Source organism: Paramormyrops kingsleyae, chromosome 16 (assembly GCF_048594095.1).
Source record: "Paramormyrops kingsleyae isolate MSU_618 chromosome 16, PKINGS_0.4, whole genome shotgun sequence".
NCBI lineage: Eukaryota > Metazoa > Chordata > Actinopteri > Osteoglossiformes > Mormyridae > Paramormyrops > Paramormyrops kingsleyae.
In genome coordinates, this window is record NC_132812.1 from 30,767,878 (window position 1) to 30,789,602 (window position 21,725).

Genomic DNA, 21,725 nt, shown 5'->3' on the forward strand with positions numbered 1-21,725 from the left:
AAAACACCCCCTTCTGTTTTTCCACAGAAATTTCTTTTAAACAGTCAGACCCCTCATCGGATGAGCAACAAATAAAGAACAAATATACATTATTCACAAATATTTTGAAAATGTGAATATTTTGAATATGTGTTTTAAATCATAAAAAGGCTAAATATTTAATAGCTAAATAAAATAAGGAATGTAATCATTAGAAACGACTTTTGTTTGACTCATTTCTGATGATTGTTCCTTTGTAATTAGTATACAGTGATTAATGACAGTTAAAATGAAATACAACATTTTGTTTGATACTGACAGTTTGGGGGATTATTTTATGGAGATAAAATGTTACTTTAAAAACTTTAGTGTATTAGAAGGCTTAATGAGTAGCCTCATGTCTGCTTATTACACTGTAATGGTTCAAGTGCAAAACATACATAAATGTGTATTTTACATTTTACAAATGTTACATTTTTTTGACCATCTTTAAAGTTTTATTTCATTTTGTTACTGAAATACACCCTGAATCCACCCTTCTGCTGGGATCAGAGTAATCCTGATTTTTTTGGGGGGTTTTTTTGGATCAAAGCATTCCTAATCCTACTAAAAATTCTTGAAGACTTACTCAAAGGTTTCAAAACCAAGACTGGATTACCTGGGGCCTGTACTACGAAGCGGGGTTATTGGCTTATCGGGGTAACTTGTCGGATTTAAGGTAGTCTGGGCAAAATGTAAGTGAACGAATATGAAGTCCATTTAAACTGTGGTACCTTAAATCCGACAAGTTACCCCGATAAGCCAGTAACCCCGCTTTGTTATACAGGCCACTTATCTAATCCGATTTCAGAATCCTTTCTTTTTTCTTTTGAACAACCAATTTTCAAGATTTGTTCCAATCTGATAGCCAAAATCAGACCAGATTACTTTTGAACAACTGGGCCCAGAGTAACATAAGCTGTAATTTTAGGAATAGACAGAAATTTACAATATACTCTGATCACAGAACTTTGAGGGGAAGAAAAGTAGATTCCTGGCAAAGAAATTGATTATTTATTAAGCTTGAAAAAAAATCTAAACGTGACAGGAAACCTTCTTTGTCAGGAGAAAACACCCTCGAGGAGAACAGGTCCAAAGTACTGCTGTACATCATAAAGTATAAGACCAGCACACTTCCTCATTCCTCTGTACTGCCACTGTACTCTTAGGCCTAAAGAGACCTAATACAACCATGAAAACAAAAAGAACATGATGCAGATAATAATTTAATATTCACTGATAATATACTATGTATATAAAATATGATGGAGAACTCACCAAAATCATTAATAAAGATTTGTCGCATTATAACTAAATTTGTCAGATCTGGGACTCATAGATTGTTCTTAATATTCACCATCTTGACTGAAACATGTGGCTTAAATTATCAGTTATTTGTGTGTTTATTCCTTTTAACTAATCAACTTGCAAGTATGAGGGCTGTACTCACCTTATTGTGCTGAGGGAACCTTGCTGAAGTGTTTTAGGCAAGACAGTGCTGTCCAATTGGAAGCTTTATAGCAGGTTCCAGGCTTCTGGATACATGACCAGGTATCTGATGGCACAGATCCATCAACAGGGAACCGCCAATAAGGAACCACCAACAGGGAACCACCAATAGGGAACCGCCAACGGGGAACCGCAGTAGCTGGGCGACACCACAGACTGTATCAGAGGTATAAGTCAAGGTGGGACACTGAGGGATTTTACATGCAACGAGGCAGGAGCAGGTTAAACATCCAGCATACAAGTCCAGACCAAGGTTTTGTCTCAACCAACAAGCTGAGCATAAAGAGTCACATTTACATAGTACTCAACTGGTTGGTTGAAACAAAATCTTGGTCTGGATTTTTACTTCCTGAACTTGAACTTCCCACCTCAGCCTGTGATATATTCAAGAACCATCATTCCACTAAACTGAAGTATTTATACAGCTATGTAAATATACTGGACTGTATTTTTCTGAATCAGGAGATACAGAGAGGAGCCCCAGGAAGGACAGGAGTCACTACAACAAAGGAGCTGTGTACAAGAGGGTGTAACATTAATGTCTAAATTCCAATTTTTCACATAATACGAAATCCATATTATAAAATATAGACTCAACATGCACAGAGCTTTTTTTTATTAGTAATTGGTGGGTTTGGGGTATGATTTTTTTAAAGTATATGACACAGCAATAAAGATGTGGGTGTGTATTCCAATTACAGCTCTGTCCAAAGGCCGGGGTAATGTACCAATTGCTATGAGAAATATTTCTCCTTCGCAGTTGCTGTGTGGACAGTCTTTGGAGACAGGATGCATGCCGCTCTTCTCCTGCTTCTGGCTGGGGTCTGGGTGGCCCGCGGTCAGTCGGATGTAGAGCAGCGGGCAGTCGAGTTCCTGAAGCGCTTTGATGAAAATGCCACCCAACTGATGTACCAGCATTCACTGGCATCGTGGGCTTACAATACAAACATTACCAGTGAGAACGCTGACAAACTGGTAAGTGCTACATATATTAAGACCATATACCTAACCTCACTGCAAGGATACTTGCACAGTGACAGAGGATGGATGGATGGATATAGCTAACCCATAAGAACCTTATACTTAATCCAAGTCCATATCATGTTATCGTGAGAATTCTTGTAATAGTAATAAAAGTGAAATCTCACTTCAGTAAATGTGATTATCTTCTTTGACATTTATTATAACATTAAAAGAAAAACTAATAAGCACTGAGCATTAAGCTTTGTATTAACCAGAAGTTATAAATATAAAACATTTGCATTACATAATTAGATTAAATTGGACACAATGAATGAATGAATGTAGAAAATGGATTGATGGACATAGATGTAAGGTTTATGATAAAAAATCGGACTTCTGTGTTGAATTAATTCAAATTATTTCTAAATGTGTTTATGTAAACGGAGTGTACTGGAGCAATTCCTGTATGAGTTCCAGGGGTACTGCAGCATGTAATATGTAATTAACCACTCTGCCCTCTTCTGGCCAAATAAAGCATCCTTTATATAACACATATGTTTTCAAATGCTGCTTATCTGACAGAATTACAGTGAGCTGGAACCTATCCTAAGAAACATAGGTCACGTTACACTCTGGACATGATGCAAGTCCATCACATGCTCTCTCTCTCTGTCTCACACACACACACACACACACACACACACACACAGTGCTGTATTCGAACCAATCAAGGCAGATTCTTTAAGTCTGATGCTGAATGTCCAATTTGCTGTGTGAAATGATTTAACCTGCATTTCAACGTGCCCCTGTTCCCCATTCTCAGTCCCAGCAGGGGGAGATTTGGGGGTCCTACTATAGTCAGGCGTCAGAGGAATCGCTCACCTTCCCACTTAATGAAATCACTGACCCGACCATAAAAGTGCAACTGATGGCACTTCAGGACAAAGGATCAGGGGCCCTCACGAAGGACAAACTGGACCGTGTGAGTTCTGCAGTGGCATAAGCGTGAGGTTTTCGGTTCACGCTTGCGAACGTCTGTGATTTGAACATTCGGTAACTGTGTCTGTTTAACTTTCACAGCTCAACAAAGTCATGAATGAAATGAGCACCATTTACAGCACAGGCACGGTGTGTAAGCTTGACAATCCCTTCGACTGTCAGACCCTAGAACCAGGTATGGCCGGCTGCTCTTACCTCATATTCTTAGGCGATTATGGGGGATTTCAGTTGAGTTTAAGTATCTAGGCATGGTTACAAGTAACAAAAGTACAATGTAAAGATCAAGGGCTTTGCTATAAATTCTGGGCCCCATAACAAAATGTCACCTTGGGCCCCCTGTTTGGGTTGGAATTTTATGAGTCCCCTTTGGTAGATACTGCTGAGTAGGTGTTGGGGGACGGGGGACGGGGGCAGGATTTGGGGCCCCTGTAAATTGCTGAGCCCCCTGAATCTGCATGGGTATCCATGCCCCTTCAGTGTAATGGCACCTTGCTGCTGTTTCGCAGGACTGGAGAGCGTCATGGCTCAGAGCACAGATTACTACCAGAGGCTGCACGTGTGGGAGGGCTGGAGGGTCGAGGTGGGAAAGAAGATGAGGCCACTCTACGAGGACTATGTGGAGCTGAAGGACGAAGCTGCAAAACTTAACGGTGCGGCTGAGCTCTGTGCCACTACTTCCAGCAATTTGTCTGGGCGTTAGATTTTAGTTTACATGTGTCAGTAATCAACAGCTAAGCCATGCAGTGACGTTCAAATCACGTCAAAGTATCTTTGTTGTTGTCTTCAGCTATATGATGCATGGGTCACGCAGAAAGATGAAATTTTGATCTCGTTGATCATAATGCAAGAAGCAGTAATAAATATCATTTAAATATGTCAGACATTCAAACCTGACATGTTGAGACATGGATGTAAGACCTAATACAGAAAAATGCATTTAAACATAAAAATTGGAAAATCTTCTTATACGACTACATTTTTATACAACTGCATGTCTTTTTTTAAAAAACCAAAGGTTATGCTGACTATGGGGACTACTGGAGAGGTAACTATGAGACCACTGACGACGGCAAGTACAGCTACACCCGCGATGAACTCATGTCAGACGTTCGCCGCATATACCAGGAGGTACGGTTTTAACGTCCTCTCATCCCTTTCGTTACACCAAAGCAGCAGGCTGCTAGCCTGTCCTGAAACGACCGGGATTCTCTCCCCAAATTCTGGTTTAGCCACTTCTGCTTCGTATCTATCCAGATCATGCCGCTGTACAAAGAACTTCACGCCTACGTGAGAAGCAAACTACATTTGACGTACCCTGGGCACATCAGCGAGGCGGGAGGACTGCCTGCCCATCTTCTAGGTAGGTCTATAAAAACGGGAAGTACTGAAATAGAGACGCCTCTGTATTAGCTTTCATCATTTAACATATGCATCCCTTCTTGATGCGTGAACTTGTACCATTTTAACATATTTTTGTGTGTTTTCATGATCATTAACCAGGTGACATGTGGGGAAGGTTTTGGACAAACCTTTATCCTCTCTCTGTCCCTTACCCCGACAAACCAGATATTGACGTGACTTCGGCTATGATCAGTCAGGTGTGTGATGTCACGTGATTCGTAGTCATGCATCTATCCATATATCTATATTTATCATAACTGCGAATCCACTCTATGGTGGCAGTGAATCTGGGACACAGGGTGTTTCCCAGTACCGACAATGGAAAGATCGTACTTGTGGTCTTGGTGAGACCAGTTTTCCTATCTTGCGCTACAATGAATCATGGGATTGGTCTCGTCTGGCGAGGATGCAACAATGTATCCTTGACATTTGGGGCGGGGCAAAAACGACATCTGGGGATGTTTTCTGTCCTCTGTACTTCTGTTGTTAGTATTGGAAGTGGTCTTCGTCAATGTATGATGATGTAAAACAGGTGCACGAGAACACAAGTACGGTCAAGTGTGCATATTGAAAAACATCCCTAATTTGAGAAATCATTTCACTTATACTCTATTCCGGGGATTTACGAGAAGAAAGGCAGAGTACAGAGCTGAAATCCATACAATCACACAGAAAACATCCAAGCTCCAGGCCTATAAGCCTGTAAACCCATGACATCCTAAGGTTTTAAGTCACTATGCCACTATTATTACTGTCATCTAATTTAACTTAACCTGCAATCAGTTTACTAAAATGTACGATTTACATATATTTCATTTTCACTGAATCTGACCATTAATATATCATGGCCTGGAAGTGAAAAACACAACAAACACCACAAAAAAACAAAAGAACAGCATCTGCTAAATGAATAAATATAAAAATGGAGAAAGACAAAATATTAGAATGTTTAGGAAAGCAAAAAAATTAAGCAATTCATGGCCACTGCATCAATATGGCAGTACCTTATTGCAGAAATTCTGGTGAGAGGAGTTTAATAAAACCGTTTCCTTACAATTCCAGGCCTGGACAGTGGATAGATTGTTCAAAGAAGCGGAAAAGTTCTTCATGTCTGTAAATTTGTACCAGATGCTTCCAAACTTCTGGGAAAACTCAATGTTTGTGAAGCCCGATGATGGCAGGATGGTGGTATGCCATCCGACTGCATGGGACATGGGCAACAGAGAGGACTTCAGGTAGGTTACTCCAGGAAAGGGGGGGGGGGGGGGGAGGGAATGAACCACACAGTCGAGTGACACTAAGAAAAGTGTGGATGTTTCTTCCTCATTGTGAGTCTATCATTGCACTAAATAATATGATGGAATTACAAAGTCAGTTGAGCAGGGACAGTGGAGGGTGTCCCGGTGGGGGGGTGATAGTGGGGTGTCCCGGGACGGGGCTGATTCTGGATAAATTGTTGCGAATTTTGCATGATTGCCTGGTAATAAGGGGGGGGGGGGGGACTTGCTGTTATGGACCCCAGGGGTGGGTACCCCTCCCCCCCCCCCCCGACTCCTCTGCTTATGCACGTGAGGTTTAATGAAATCCTGGATACTTTTCTGGGTGGACATTTTAAAAATAATTTTCCATATTAACTGCAGAATCAAAATGTGCGGCAAGGTGAACATGGATGACTTTCTGACGGTCCACCATGAGATGGGACACAACCAGTATCAGATGGCCTATCGGAACCAATCGTATCTCTTCAGAGATGGAGCCAATGAGGGCTTCCATGAGGCTGTGGGAGAGATCATGTCTCTTTCTGCAGCCACTCCGAAACACCTGCTGGCTCTGGGTCTTCTTCCTGCAGATTTCAAGGAAGATTATGGTAAAACTGCAAGCAGAGACTCAGTGACATGCATCTGCTCTTCGTCCAGTTAATTTCACAGTTTCATTTTATTTCTTGTAGATTCACACCTATATAGTGTGTGAATGTAGGTACAATGCTAAACAGAATAAAAAGATAAATGATAATGTAATTGTCAGCGGACGGCAGGGAAGCGAGCCGTGGAAACAGGTGAGAGCAGCCAGGTAGTCGCGCAAACTTGGTTTTATTAACCAAAAGACGGACATCCACGGACAATACAGACAATACAATGACGGAACTGGGGACTACTGACTCAGACGAGGACTAAATACACAAGACAAGCTAGACTTAATAAGACACAGGCGAGCACAATCAGGGTTGAACACGAGGTAATGAGGGGGGCGTGGCACACATCGGGATCGTACGGAGCAGGGTGTGACAGAACCCCCCCCCAAAGGCGCGCACACCGGGCGCGCCAGAGGAGAGGCGACGGACGAGACGAACCGGGAAAACAGGACCTGGAAAACAAAACAGAACGTCAACCAAAACCAGGGAACAGGATGGAGACGCAAAACAAGAACAGGGACGAAAAGAAGGACAGGACCTGACAGAGGACAGGGAAGGCGGACAGACAGACCAAGAAGGGAGACACAGGGGGAACACCCACAGGCGACACGAAAGGGCCAGGAGTGCCAAAAGGAGGAACAAAGGGACCAGAAGGAGAGACAGGCAGGACGAACGGAAAGGGAGGAGGAACAAGGGGAGCACGAGGAAGCCCAGGCGGGCGACGGGCAGCGGCCGGAGGGGCCGCAGGCGAGAGGAAGGAGGGAGCTGAAGGGGACCACCCAGGGGCCAAGGGAACGGGACGAGGGAGTGACGAAGGGGACACGGAGGGAGCAGGAGGGAACACCGGTGCAGGCAGGCAGAAGGGGGAAGCCGCGGCAGGCGGAGGCGCAGCCGGAGCCGGCGAAGGCGCCGTCCGACGCCCAGCCGGAGCAGGGGGGCCCGGAGGCGGCCGACATGGACCCGGAGGCGGGACCGAGGACCGGCACCGAGGATCCAGGGGGGGACCCGGCGGCGACCGCCGACCCCGAGCCGGAGGACCCGCAGGCAGCCACCGAGCCACAGCCAGGGGCCGAACGGGCGAGCCAGGGGGCAGGGCGGGCGGGACCCGGGCCCTACGCCTATGTCCCCGTCCCTTGCTGGAGACGGAGAGGCGGGGTCCTGGGGGGCGTTGGCCTTGCCGGGGTAACGGCGAGGGAGTCAGGGCCTCAGGCAGGGCCGCGGGCAGGACGGGAGAGGCGGCCTCAGGCAGGGCCGCGGGCAAGACGGGAGAGGCGGCCTCAGGCAGGGCCGCGGGCATGACGGGAGAGGCCGCCTCAGGCAGGGCCGCGGGCATGAGTCCAGCAGGGGGCGCCTCAGTGGGCTTGGGTGCAGGCGGAGGCGGCACCGGGACCTCAGCTGCAGCTGCAGGCACCACCAGCACGTGGCCAACAGGGGGCGCCTCAGCAGGCACCACCAGCACGTGGCCAACAGGGGGCGCAACCGCGGCGTGCACCTCAGGCAGAGCGGAGGCAGCTGCAGGCGTGCGACCAGCAGGGGCCGCTTGGGCAGGCGCCTCGGGTGTCCGGTCAGCAGGGGGCGCTTTGGCGGGCGCCGCCAGCACGCGACCCTGGAGGGAGCGCCACGGCGGCCGGTACAGGAGCCAGCAGGACAGGCGAGACTGGCAGTACAGGAGCCGGCGATACAGGCAGTTCAGGTGCCGGCAGGACAGGCAAGACGGGCAGTTCAGGTGCCGGCAGGACGGGCAGTTCAGGTGCCGGCAGGACGGGCGCCGCCATCACGCAGCCAGCAGGGGGCGCCGCCATCACGCAGCCAGCAGGGGGCGCCGCCATCACGCAGCCAGCAGGGGGCACCTCGGCGGGTGCTGCAGCCATTTGGCCAGCAGGGGGCGCCGCAGCAGGCGCCGCCAGCACGCGGCCAGCAGGGGGCGCCGCGGCGGGCGCCGCCATCACGCGGCCAGCAGGGGGCACCTCGGCGGGTGCCGCAGCCATTTGGCCAGCAGGGGGCGCCGCAGCAGGCGCCGCCAGCACGCGGCCAGCAGGGGGCACCGCGGCGGGTGCCGCAGCCAGAGTGGTGGCAGCTGCAGGGACTGCAGGCAGAACAGGCGGGTCAGGTGGTGCCGCTGGCATTGCGGCGGAAGCTGCAGCAGGCGGTGCCGCAGGCAGAGCGGCGGCAGCTGCAGCAGGCAGGACAAGCAGGGCAAGCGGGTCAAGCAGGACATGGGGGGTCCGCTGGCAAAGCGGCGGAAGCTGCAGCAGACTGTGCCGCGGGCAGAGCGGCAGAAGCTGCAGCAGGCAAGAAAGGCAGTGCCGCTGGCAAAGCGGCGGAAGCTGCAGCAGGCGGTGCCGCAGGCAGAGCGGCGGCAGCTGCAGCAGGGAGGACAGGCAGGACGGGCAGATCGGGCGGTGCTGCTGGCATCGCGGCAGCTGCAGCAGGCGGTGCTGCAGGCAGATCGGCGGCGGCAGCAGGCAGCGCAGCCGCGGGCAGATCCGGAACATGCAGGTCCGGAGCAGGCAGGAGGGGCGCCGAGCGCGTTGGCGCTGTCCCTTTCTGGGCTTTAGAGACCCGTGGAATAGAGTCTCTCACGGCGCGTATCCCACCGAGACCCAGGCGCTCCGGCCGATAGAAATAAGCCTCCATCGGAGGGGGCTGCTCCGGATGAGAGCTGGCCAGGCTCGTAGCGATGGTGTCATCCCAGGTGGGGAGGAGATAGCAGGCTCCCAGGAAGAGCGATGGAGTCTCCTCCTGCAGCTTCTCCCTTCGCTCGTTGAGCCGGCACTGCAGGCGACGAAGGCATTTCCGGGCTCTCTGCAGCGGGTACTGTTGCCCGGGAGGGCGATCCTTTGCCAGGAGGTCCGCGCCCTGCTGGGCTAGTCGCAGGGCCACGGGGTCCTCCTGGACCTCGGGCTGGGATCGCCAGTACACAAAATCTTGCAGGAGACCGAGCCGGTGGTGCTCGGTCTCCCGCGTTGTGTTGTCTTGGGGTTCCGTCATTCTGTCAGCGGACGGCAGGGAAGCGAGCCGTGGAAACAGGTGAGAGCAGCCAGGAAGTCAGGCAAACTTGGTTTTATTAACCAAAAGATGGACATCCACGGACAATACAGACAATACAATGACGGAACTGGGGACTACTGACTCAGACGAGGACTAAATACACAAGACAAGCTAGACTTAATAAGACACAGGCGAGCACAATCAGGGTTGAACACGAGGCAATGAGGGGGGCGTGGCACACATCGGGATCGTACGGAGCAGGGTGTGACAGTAATAGATTAAAGCATTGTATAGTGATTATGCCTTAGCGTTACCAAGGAAACATGTGTAGATATAATAGATATGTACATATATATGAGATGTTCTAAATATATGAGAATATCAATGAAAGGTTGGTGATAGAAGGTTCTAGGACATTCCGGTATCTATGGAGGCAGATGCCATCTCAGTACCACTAGCACTATTGATATAACTTACTGATATCTGCAGAGACAGAGATTAACTTCCTGATGAAGCAGGCTTTGACAATTGTGGCCACCTTGCCTTTCACATACATGCTGGAGGAATGGAGATGGGAAGTCTTCCAAGGCACCATCCCAAAAGACCAGTGGATGCAGAGGTGGTGGGAGATGAAGTAAGGCCTCCGTTACGTCGAATCAGTTACTCCAACATTCGCTGCACAACAGTGGTGAATACTAATGAACTGTGTTTTCCACAGGAGAGACATGGTTGGTGTGGTGGAGCCTCTACCCAGAGACGAGACATACTGTGACCCAGCTGCCTTATTCCACGTAGCCAATGATTATTCATTCATTAGGTGCCGTGTTCATCCATCATCACATACCTGTATAACCAGTACAAAAAACCAAGATGCTAAACGATGCTAAAATAGCCAGATTATGACATCAGCACAGCATCAGCAAACGTATCACCTAAAGCTACCTGCCTTTTCTTCATGGATCCTGCAGATATTTTACCAGAACCATCTACCAGTTCCAGTTCCAGGCCTCCCTGTGTGAAACTGCCGGTCACACTGGACCTTTATTCAAGTGTGACATCACCAATTCCAAGCCAGCCGGTGAAAAACTTAGGTAAACAACAACTTCCAGTTAAATATTATGTATACTGCAGTTGTATAATGTAAAAGGTGACACTTGGGTGTAATGAATTTATCCTTCTAATCTGTATGCCTCAGACGGAAAAAAAGGACAAACACATTTGAGCAGATGTCCCCCTATTGACATTAATGAAACCTCTTGCTTTAATCTCATTTTCAAACATAAGTCTGAATAACAATGTTATTGTACATCCGTGGAACTTTGCTGCAATGGTGTATCTGCATACTGTACTTCAGGGCCATGCTGGAGTTGGGAAAATCTAAGTCATGGACCAGAGCTCTGGAGCAAGTGTCTGGAGTGACCAGGATGGACTCAAAGCCGCTCCTGGAGTACTTCAGAGATCTACACATATGGCTACAGGAGGAGAACCGTAAGAACAACAGGTTTCCAGGATGGAATGTCGCAGCAGATCCATGTAAGAACATGAAAATAAATCGAGAACACTTTTGGTCACTTTTGGATTGATATCCGTGAAGGTTCTTAATGAGCTTATCTACTACACAGACTCTAAAGAGGCCTTCAAAGTCAGACTGAGTCTTAAGGCTGCAATGGGTGATCAAGCTGTGAGTCTACAACAAGTTTTTGCAGTCGATAGTAATCCTTGTAATTTTTTGTATATACAGCTCTGGAAAAAATTAAGAGACCACAGCAACATTTTCACTTTCACTCATTCCTCAATTTATGGGTATGCGTCTCTGTCAAATATACTTCTTTTTAAACTCCAGCTTGGCTCTTCCCTGTTTCTCATTGATGAAGGGCTTCTTCCTTGCTTTATGGGACTTCTGTCCTGCTTCTAGGAGCCTGTTACGATTTGTCCTAGCAGTGCACTTCACACCACTTAATGTGTCCCATTCCTTTTGAAGTTCACCCTCCTGTTTATAAGGCACCGTTGGATAAATTGACGACCATCTGTGGCATTAGAAAGTTGCTTCTGCCCTCTGCCTGGCTGGTCTCTGGTTGTTCCCAGTGTCTCCTACTTCACCTTGTTCTTGTGCACTGCTGTCTTAGAAATTTAGAACCTGGAAGCATTCTGCTGCTCAGTTTAGGCTTCTGCCAGCAGAACCACTATTAGACCCGGATTTAAAAATGCAGATTTTTAAAAATATATAGAGTGATCTCGTAATTTTTTCCTGAGCTGTATTTCTCAGAATATCCCTAATTTAAGACTTATGTAAAATGCAGTCAGTATAGCGTCTTTGTCCTTCTTTGCAGTACCAATGGAACGACAATGAATTGTACCTTTTCAAAGCCACCATTGCCTATGCTATGAGGCATTATTATGCCCTGGAGATGGTACAGACACTGAACTTCATGTAAGAAAGACTGCTCAGCAATAAAGGACGCTCTTCCTTATCTATGTACATATTGATCTAAGAACGAATTAAGCCTACCTTAAGACTACCTCAACCTTTGCTTTTCTTAGTTTGAAATAACCTAATAGCAAATGTTTCAGCGCAAATTGTAATGATGTATTAAAAAGTAATCTGTGGTTCTTTGGGTGGAAACTACATTTTGAAATACCCAGGTCAGACAACGTCCACATTTACCAAGTTAAACCAAGGATCTCGTTCTACTTTGTGGTGACAAATCCTGTCGACCCAGTGGTGCTCATCCCAAAGGAAGTAGTGGAATCTGCAATTCGGTGAGACCTTCTCTAGTGACTCATGAGAGCACGGCCTGCATTGTACGTGGAAGTCTTATGATTCTCAAAAGTTAGATACGTATCAGTGTAGCATTGATTTATACCAAGAGGGTAGTGATTAATAATTAAAAAAAAACAGGCCACTGAACTACAGAGATTAATTGAAACCAATATCACAAGCAATCACCTTACACAGATTAATCAAACTCAATGTCACAGACCATCAGGCTTTACATATTAATAAAATCTGATATGTTACACCCCAGCCCACAGAGATATAGCCAGATGACACAGTTTGTCATCCTATAGTGATTAACTCAGTCCATCAACCCTCAGACATTAATCAAACCCGTAGTCATGGGTCATTATCCTGCAGTCATTATCCATTCATCATCTGCCCACTTATCCAGGAATTATGGGGGGGCTTTAAGGGGTACAAGGAATGGGCATAAACTGGAAGTTATACGAGTCCTATGGAAATCAACAGAAGACCTCACACTGTCACTCTATGCATTCTCAAAAGTCCTAGCCTGGATGCTATAGTCTGCACCCAACCAGTCATTACCAGTATGATCAGACCTTTGCCATAGTTTTGTAATTCTAAAACATAAATTTGTCTTACCAAAGTTTTATAATCAGTGCAATGGGGTCACCTCCCAAAATGAACAGCAAATACAATGTTACTGGTGTGCACAGGCTATCCAGAGGCAGAATCAACAGCGCATTCCTGCTTGATGATAAGACGCTGGAGTTTGAAGGCATCATTTCCACTCTGTCCCCACCTGTGGAGCCTGCGGTGACAGTGTGGCTGGTGGTGTTCGGAGTTATCATGGGTCTTTCACTTCTGCTTGGGACATACCTAATCATCTCTGGCGTCTGGGACAGGAAGCGGTGAGTGTCGTCACCAGAGCAAACGTATGACAATTTAAAGAAATGTCAGCACACGTGTTTACTGACTGAAATGCATTTACAATGTTGCGCTGGCTGAGGCGCAAACATACTGTACTAAGCGTGAAATGAGAATTCTGTTGCTGTCAGTTATTCAAGCCTTAGACAGATGTCCAGATAACACTTCCGATCTTTTTCACAGAAAATCCAAGAAAGAGGAAGCTGAAAACCCAGCTGAAAACCCTTATGAAAATCATAACGAAGGAGTGATAAACCAGAATTTTGAACATGATACTGATGATCAAACGGGATTTTGATAAGTGGTTGGAAAAGTCCAGAAATAAAACGAGAACTGCAACTATATATATGCAAGTGCTTTTACTTAAAGAGGAAAAAATCATTTTCAGTTCAAGATTTTAACTTTTCAACACAGACAATGGAACATAATGTTTATATATATCCACTATATATAATGTAAACATCTGCATTAGAGTATCATACTCTGAATTAACATAAAAACATAATATAAACGCCTGTATGTGTTTGGTTATAATATTCATTAGAATGTGATGACGATTGTTAAGATCACTTTAAGGTTCTCTTTCTTTAGCCTAATATTGAACCTGAATTGCTCCCTGTGTAATATGCAGCTGTATACATGGATCAGTGCTCAGAGGAGAAACGAGGTCACTGACCTACACTACAAGCCTGTTCGGAAAAATGAGTTACACACGTGTAGCTCGTCCTCAAACTCACCTCTCTCTAGCACATAATACGTTTCACATTAATAAACAACTAGCTGGGCTTTGTAAAAGCAGACATGTATAAATTAATGTATACATTTGGGCTTGGATAAAGGAATAAATATTGAATTAAAATAATTTAATTGCGCATTATTTTACCTAAAAGCACATACAAAAGATGTAAAACATGGTAAATGATTTAGCATCTGACATAATATGCGAATACTCATCCAAAAGACTAGATACTGAAATGTTACTTCTGACTTTCCTTACAGTCTGAGACACTCCAGCTTTAGACAACACAGTCAGCCCAGTACAACGGTAGAACGGTAAAATTCACCCCAGTTACGTAAGGTGTTTAAAACAATAACAGTCCAAAGCCAGATTCATAGACTTTCTTCTTCTGCTCTGTCAGAAATGCATTTATAAAAGGCTGATAGCCTAAAAAGTGTTTTTTTTTGCGATAAACACACTACCTCTTGATATAAGAAGCACATGCTGTTTTTAGCAGTGCACAAAATGGTGTGTCAAATAATTTCATGTCACGCACGGATTCATGTTTAAGGCATCTAACGATTTCTACTTCCCCTCAATGAAAAAGTAGAAGGCCTCATCCGCCATGACGAAGTGCTCCACCTCCACTTCCTCCTTCTTTGCATGCAGGTACCAGCCTGAGCAGCCGACGGACTCGAAACGCCGCATGTCTGGCTGGACTGCTTTCATGTAAAAGAGAAATCCCACAATATCCTTATCGCCCTCATGGACGTCCTTCAATTTTTTTTTTTCGCAGCTCTGAAGAAAAAAACGAACCGATTCAGCAATTATATGCTTAAATCAGTGCATCTGTGTTTTCGATGCTGTAAGCTGTAACATATGTGAGGTTCACTACTGAATCACTACTCTGCTATATGCACAAGTAATGGGGTGTAATATTGCACAAAACACTGCAAAAGATCCCTGTCTCAACTCATTCTGCTGCATCTAGATGTCAGAAATATTATTTCAGACAAAGTGATACTTGAACTGTGTGTGATTACCTCAATGCTGATAGTCGGCTTGTCACCAGTTTTGCTGCATTTCAAAAAACAGTCTGTGCCAGAGAAATTCAGGACAACAGGAATTCCTTTGTATTCCCCTTCGATGCAGGTAGTTTTGTAGAAATAGATGGTGATATTTACTGAAATGGTAAGAATGTGTCAGACACCCGGCAACAAACAATGATGGAAACCACATGGCATCTGCTATATATTTTTTTGATCACTAACCTGAGTTTGTCATGCAGTTACTAGACATGCGTGCAAACCTCTGTCTGTTCTGGATGTACTTCTCGTACATTAAACTCTGGATGAAGATGTTGTCCTGAACTTTCTCTTGGATAAACTTTAATTCTCTGAGTACTGTAAAAGGAAAAAGAAGGGGAAATGTCATGTTGCCATATGTGGCATGCTGTACTCCAACAAAATCCCAGAGTTTGATCTTTTACAATCTAAAGCAAAGTAGGCATCATTACAGGAAATGTCAGGGATGGAAGGCATATTGATATAGAGTGAAATAAACAACATTGAGTTCTGATTTGACACAGTGAAAGAGTATCTAATGTTAATTACTGACAGTGCTTGGGGCTGATCAGAGCAGAGAGCTCTGAATACTTACTGCTGACAGGTTCATCCATCTAGAGGAGGTGGGACCAAGACATCTGATTGGTTGGTCCCACCTCCTCTGGTTGCTTGGATCCACCCCCGCTATAATCTGATTGGTCATCTCTCTCTGTAAACCAATCATTTTTCCTTCTGCCCTCAGAACATTTTTGTGTAAGTAAAAGTCCCTGGAGCTGCTGACAGGCCTTACCCTGGGTGATATTGCTCGACTTTGCCTCCATAATCACATCGTTTAGGTTGCACTCTGTACAAAACGTATCCTGACAGAGGCCTTCCTTGTCACACCCACGTCCAGTGATGACGGAGAAGCTGGTGCTGAGCATGGTGACCAGCAGCAGCTCATCCAGCTGGCTTTCTGGCTTGGCTGCTTCGTGAAAGTCGTCTTTTGTCACATCGTCTGGGTCAGCCTCTCTGCTCAAGTCTAGGCTGAAACTCAAGACCGTATCCTCCTTAGAGAAAGCCTGGAACCCTCCGGAATTCTCCGGACACTTCTCTTTAGGGGCATCTTTGTGGGGCTGATAGACCGTCTGTATCGAGCATCAACAAGAAACGTCATGTGAGTGGCCACTGTCATACGTCAGATTAATAGGTTGACAGCTTTATTGGCTGTTCTATATTTGAGTATTTCTACAGTATATATATTTAAATCCAGTTCATAATTTCAAGATAGTTGTTAGCGTGTTTGGATGAGGAATGGGACTGAACATCTTCTTAAACAGCCTGATTGATAAGCAGACTCCGTGGCTCTCATTTTCTCATCTTCAAATTACAAACTCCCTCAAAAAAAAAAACTGTCTTTGTAATGGAGGCCCAAGCTCGTGCATCAGTATCATATCATAAGGGAGACAAAACTTAACCCTCAAGAGATGAATTTATACCATTATAAAAGCCATTTAAAATTTTTGAGACTATATGACAAAAAACACAAAAATTAGCATAACCTAATGATTGAAATGTGAAATAATGATGATATTTACAAAAATAAAAAATTCGAGCAAATGTCAGATTAAGCAGAAGAACTTTGGGGCATACCAAGATGGAAAATAGCTCAGAAGCACCTGAAGGACCACACATTTATTTCTTGAGACAGATCTGGGCCCATAGCCTGCACTGTCAAAAGAAAATGGACCAATTTGTACCTTTGAGGGTACAATTACTTGTCACTTGTGCTGCATCTTCAATGGTCTACCAGTTGTACCCTAGCTTTAAGTAAATATACTGTACCTTTTAGTCTAATTTAAGGTACAGAAATGGACTCCAAGGAACATTTTGTACCACTGGGGGGTTTGTACTATTCCAGCGCTTGATTCTATGTCAGGTGTTGGTGCTTCGATTACATTTCCAAATGAAAATGTAAAGATGTACATTCACAGAAACATAATCTGGATAGTGAGGGTCAGGAATGCAGTCTTCTAATGAAAATTAAAAAATGCCCGTAAAAATATGGTAAAAATACCTTAAATGCTTAACAATCAGGAAATACTGTGTCAAATACAGAAAAGAACTGTAAATGTAAATACAAAATATTTCAGTATTTAATACATTGACTGCAAAAAATACTGTAAAATACCTTAAATGATAACAGGAAAATACTGTAAATATCAATCAGGTAAAATACTTTTAAAAATATATAAAATATTTGTAAGTATAAAATTTATCTTTATTTAATACTATTTTTAGTTGTAACATTCATTATTTTTTTTGCTTCAGTTACTGGTGTAATCTGTAACATGATAATGACATGAGAATACGTGTTACAATACAGTTTTAAATATGTAGTTCTACAGTTTATGGACACAAGGTATACCGTTATACATTAAACAGTGCTCCTGTAATTTTACAGTAGAATTTATACTGTGGCATCGGTGAGCCAAGCACCGTTTGGCCTATTTGCATGTGTCCCAGAATGCTGCGCTGTCGTGCTGATAATGTAGTTAATGTTCCAGGTTCCATGCATTGTCTGTTCTTCAATGGTGCCCTGCTTAATTTTAAGCTTTATCCCCGTGTGTTTGACTGCGTATAAGTTACCCACCATGTGTAGTTCCCATTGTTCGTACAGTGACCCTCCCCCTGTTCCTCCTGTTATAAGTAATGCCTGTTCTTGTATGCTATTATACAAGCTGGTGTTGTGATGATTGGTGTGATTTACAGTCTTGTTAAGGTCTATGAGTTTTAACCTGACTGCATTTGTTATGTAGCATCATGACAGAATCAATGGATACTACAATAGAGTAGAAAATCTGCTCCTGTACATTTTGCAGTTACAATTTGTAGTTTTTGTGGTTTTGAACTGTTAGTTTTACCTAAAAAACATAATATTTTATAATAATCTGATAACGTTTGGAACAATACGGATTTAAACAGTTTATTATACAGAATAATAATATGTACTGTATTATATTAAATGGTACTACTGTAATTTTATGGTGTAATTCTGGCAACCACAACTGCCAGTAATTTACCGTAAATTTAATGGATTTTTTTTTTATTATTATTTAGCAGTTTCACAGGAAGGATGTGGTCACTCACCAGCCTAGGAGAGCTCTCGGCCAGCAACTCTGCAAACAGCTCTGGGGGCAAATCACGCAGGTCCATGTCGTTAATCTTCAGAAGCTTGTCTCCTTTGCTACAAGAGCATAAAAAATCAGCTGACATTTCTGTTGTGTTCTTTAACATAACAATACACAATATGTCCTTTAAATGATTAATTATTAGTAATCAACCAATAAATATGTTGTTACACAAAGAGTCGAAAAAGTGTGTTGTAATTTCCTAAGACGGTTTCTAGAAACACACTGAGTCTGATGACGCATGCTAACAAGACATCAAAGTATCTTATTGTGGTCTCAGTCGTATGATGCATGGGTCAGACAGAGACAAAATTATGTTCTTCTTGGTCGTAGTGCAAAAAATGATTAAAACGAAATGCAGATATGCAGATATGTAAGACATAGAAGAAAAATATGAAAGAAGACATATGAAAACATAGGACAGTAAAAAAATAAACATGAAATCCAAGAAACAAGAAATGAGTAAGACAAAAATACAACGAAAGCGTATTGGAGGAATGTGCGATAGATAAATAAAATGATTTGTTTCAGAGTGCTGAGTATGATCTGTACGTTCAGTTTAGAGAAGGAGACAGTTACTCTGTGTAACACTTGTGCAACATCACAGCAAAATGTTTCACGCTACCACACAAAAGATTTACGTCCATTAGATTTACCTTAAAAAAGATTTACGTCTATTAGTCATTTTATTTTTAACGACTTTCTTGATGTCATAGTGATGCTCCCCCTGTTGAAATGTGTGCTGTATTACAGCTCCTCCAGTTACAGGAGTGTCCTGAAAGAATACATTAAAAACAACCAAACTTAATACTCAAGGAAACAGATAAAAGTAAATGAAAAACATCCTCACAACAGGAGCCATCAGAGAACGTAAGGAAAAGAGACAGAGAAGACAATGAGGGCAAACCTTCTTCTCCATGATTAGGTCTGAATGTCTCTCATTCACTTGTCCTCACGCTTTTAAGACTTCCTTCAACTTCTGCTTTTTTGCATTAAGTAACAGAGTGGGAACATAACATAACGTTCAAAATTAATGAATTACTATTTAGCGGAACTTCAAGAGGAACAAATCCGGAATTCAGAAAAGTGGGTCCCCTCAAGCATAAATAGGTGCCCCAATTGTCATGCCCTGCCTGCCTGCCTGCCTGTGCCTCAGGTTCTGGATGCTCAAGTCCCTTACATAAAATGGTCCAATATTTGCATATAACCTACACACATCCTATCCTGTACTGTAAGTCATCTCTAGACTACTTACTTAATACAACACAAATAATAAGGCAAAGTACAGCAGCCAAATCCATAACTGGTTAATATAAAATAAAATCAGTTTTTCTGCCTTCCTGCTCAAGACCTGGGATCATATATCAAATTTTAACCAGTGTCCTTCTCAATCAGCACAATAAAATATAGTAGATGAATAAGAAAGGAGAGTATAGCTGTGCCCAGTTCAATGGCTTCATCCTTTTTAAGCTCAATCCTTCTAAAAATCTGCACAACAAATCTTTGGATAAGTTGGGCTGCCGAAAGATCCATCAGGTGGATTCTTCACAGCACAGGAGAAGAAGGAGGCGTTTCTGCACTGCATTTGAGGGGCTGATGCACTTGGTCTTAGAAGCTGTAGCCCCTGAATTGTGACAAAGCCTTTCTCTGGCATTCAGCCTCACCAATATGGCAACCAGAACGCTAGGAGAGGAATAAAAGCAGCCTTGTGACTTTATGACACATCTGGCTGAAAATGACGGCAGTCTACCCAAATTACACAGGTAGTGCTTGGTGCATTTCTTCTCTTTTCTCATCACTTTATTATGTCAGATTATGGTGCCGAAAAACAGAACATTCTTGTGCATTAAAAAATTATGTGGTGTAATATACACGCTGTAAATTAAATCAGGAAATACATACAATACACATTTGCTGGTTAAGGATTAAAAAAGGGAACAGGAAACTAATCAGACACCATGGATACTGAGGGATTTGGGGGAAGTACCAGTTCCCCCAAGGGGAGGGGGGAGGCATGTACTCCATAATATTTAATTATACCTTTGCAGTTAAATTATTAAGTTGTGTCCCCCATATTTGACATTCTCTCCTATGCCTTGGATAAACCTTCATAAAATACAGCAGTTTGGTCACCACCATTATCATTATGCAGGCTTGTCCTTCCATTGAAAAGGCTCTGCAAGTTTAAATGGACTAAGTAAGCAGCAGCTGGATAAAATCCACATGCTGAGATGCCAAATTCTAAATTAGGGGATCCCAATCTCTTGTACCAGTCTGTGTGTCTGTCAGTATTCCACCAGAACGAGGGTAGATTTGCCACCCAGTGTGCTGTACTGAAAAATAAATTGTGTATCCCATATTGATCCACGAAAAGTCATGATTCGTCGTGAATTTTAGTACAAATCACACTTGCTCAACAAATTTTATCACCTGTGGAAAAACTATGTTTAAGCACTGAACCATTGGCCTCGACAAGTGGCAACTGGAAATGTAAAATCATTTGGTGCAATGATTGCAGTGCCAGTTTGTCCGTAACAAAATGCAACCAAAACGATTTATACTGGAATTATGCTAAAGTTAGACAGGCCACCTTAGGGCTGAAGAATTCTGCTTCCACTAAAACAATTACAATAATTAAATGTAATAATATTAACAAAACCCACTACCCTTTACTGGATAAACAGATGACTGGATGCAAGTTGATGAAATTAAAAAGTAAACATTTTGACCTTTTGAAAAAGAAAAAACTTCTGAAATGATGTGTATAGCTTAAAGAGACTGAATATATATCGAAAATGGAAGTTGATAAGTTTGGCAGCAATAAGCAGTAAGTTCAACAGGATGAAACCACCTTCCTCGTTTTTGTTCTAAATTCTTTTGTTTCTTTCTTTTGTAAGGATGAAATTGTTAACATAAATAAACACTTTTATACGTGATACTAATGGAACTGGGGTAGTCAGCCAATTAGCAATATTTTTGTTTTATTGATATGTGTTATTTTTAAGCGCCCTCTGCTGGCTGTATTTGGCCACAAAGCAGTACCAGTTCTTATCTCCAATGGCACCATTTTCCCTGACCACCATCCTGGAATCCTAGCACTGTTACATCACGAAAGAAAGCTTATTTAAACATGAATCACAGTTTAACATAAATGTCTTATGGTAAAAGTGTGTCAGATTTTAGGGAGATATTGTATAACCTAAAAGTCCAGTGAATGTTATGGTAGCTAAAACTATCAAGTTAAGGTTGCTCTGGTTTGCAAAGAAAATTCTTTATCTGCTGTCTTAGCTTCTGCTAGGCACTGGTGTATGCT

At 43.6% G+C, this 21,725-nt stretch overlaps 2 protein-coding genes across 4 annotated transcripts; one reads left to right on the forward strand and one right to left on the reverse strand.

Annotated features, from left to right (window-relative positions):
* Positions 1 to 2,281: 2,281 nt before the first annotated feature.
* ace2 (angiotensin I converting enzyme 2) lies at positions 2,282 to 13,804 on the forward strand. The gene is made up of 18 exons (XM_072700471.1): positions 2,282 to 2,502; positions 3,314 to 3,472; positions 3,571 to 3,664; positions 3,996 to 4,139; positions 4,505 to 4,617; positions 4,744 to 4,849; positions 4,990 to 5,087; positions 5,953 to 6,125; positions 6,531 to 6,757; positions 10,283 to 10,427; positions 10,512 to 10,610; positions 10,762 to 10,884; positions 11,148 to 11,326; positions 11,416 to 11,474; positions 12,124 to 12,224; positions 12,437 to 12,553; positions 13,250 to 13,444; positions 13,644 to 13,804. Exons 1-18 carry the CDS (start codon positions 2,317 to 2,319, stop codon positions 13,756 to 13,758), a joined length of 2,433 nt encoding a protein of 810 aa, XP_072556572.1. The 5' UTR covers positions 2,282 to 2,316; the 3' UTR covers positions 13,759 to 13,804.
* Positions 13,805 to 13,991: 187 nt separating this feature from the next.
* Positions 13,992 to 19,413, reverse strand: LOC111850233 (uncharacterized). 3 transcript variants are annotated; one of them, XM_023823900.2, is made up of 7 exons: positions 19,320 to 19,413; positions 19,069 to 19,187; positions 18,372 to 18,468; positions 16,033 to 16,369; positions 15,450 to 15,581; positions 15,222 to 15,361; positions 13,992 to 14,897 (listed from the first exon to the last, which is right to left on the reverse strand). In XM_023823900.2, exons 1-7 carry the CDS (start codon positions 19,329 to 19,331, stop codon positions 14,754 to 14,756), a joined length of 981 nt encoding a protein of 326 aa, XP_023679668.1. In that variant the 5' UTR covers positions 19,332 to 19,413; the 3' UTR covers positions 13,992 to 14,753. The 3 variants fall into 3 exon arrangements, with proteins under 3 accessions (XP_023679668.1, XP_023679667.1, XP_023679666.1); XM_023823899.2 differs by having other exon boundaries at positions 13,992 to 14,900; XM_023823898.2 differs by having other exon boundaries at positions 13,992 to 14,976.
* Between the last annotated feature and the right edge of the window lie 2,312 nt (positions 19,414 to 21,725).

Excerpts from the sequence above, each read along its gene's own strand:
- ace2 (XM_072700471.1), top strand. The coding sequence starts at position 2,317 with ATGCATGCCGCTCTTCTCCTGCTTCTGGCTGGGGTCTGGGTGGCCCGC. Across the intron at positions 2,503-3,313 it reads GTGAGAACGCTGACAAACTG|TCCCAGCAGGGGGAGATTTG; the intron begins GTAAGTGCTACA and ends CCCCATTCTCAG. Across the intron at positions 13,445-13,643 it reads GGCGTCTGGGACAGGAAGCG|AAAATCCAAGAAAGAGGAAG; the intron begins GTGAGTGTCGTC and ends TCTTTTTCACAG.
- LOC111850233 (XM_023823898.2), bottom strand. Across the intron at positions 16,370-18,371 it reads CCGAGAGCTCTCCTAGGCTG|ACGGTCTATCAGCCCCACAA; the intron begins GTGAGTGACCAC and ends TGCTCGATACAG. Across the intron at positions 15,362-15,449 it reads TAACTGCATGACAAACTCAG|TAAATATCACCATCTATTTC; the intron begins GTTAGTGATCAA and ends TTACCATTTCAG.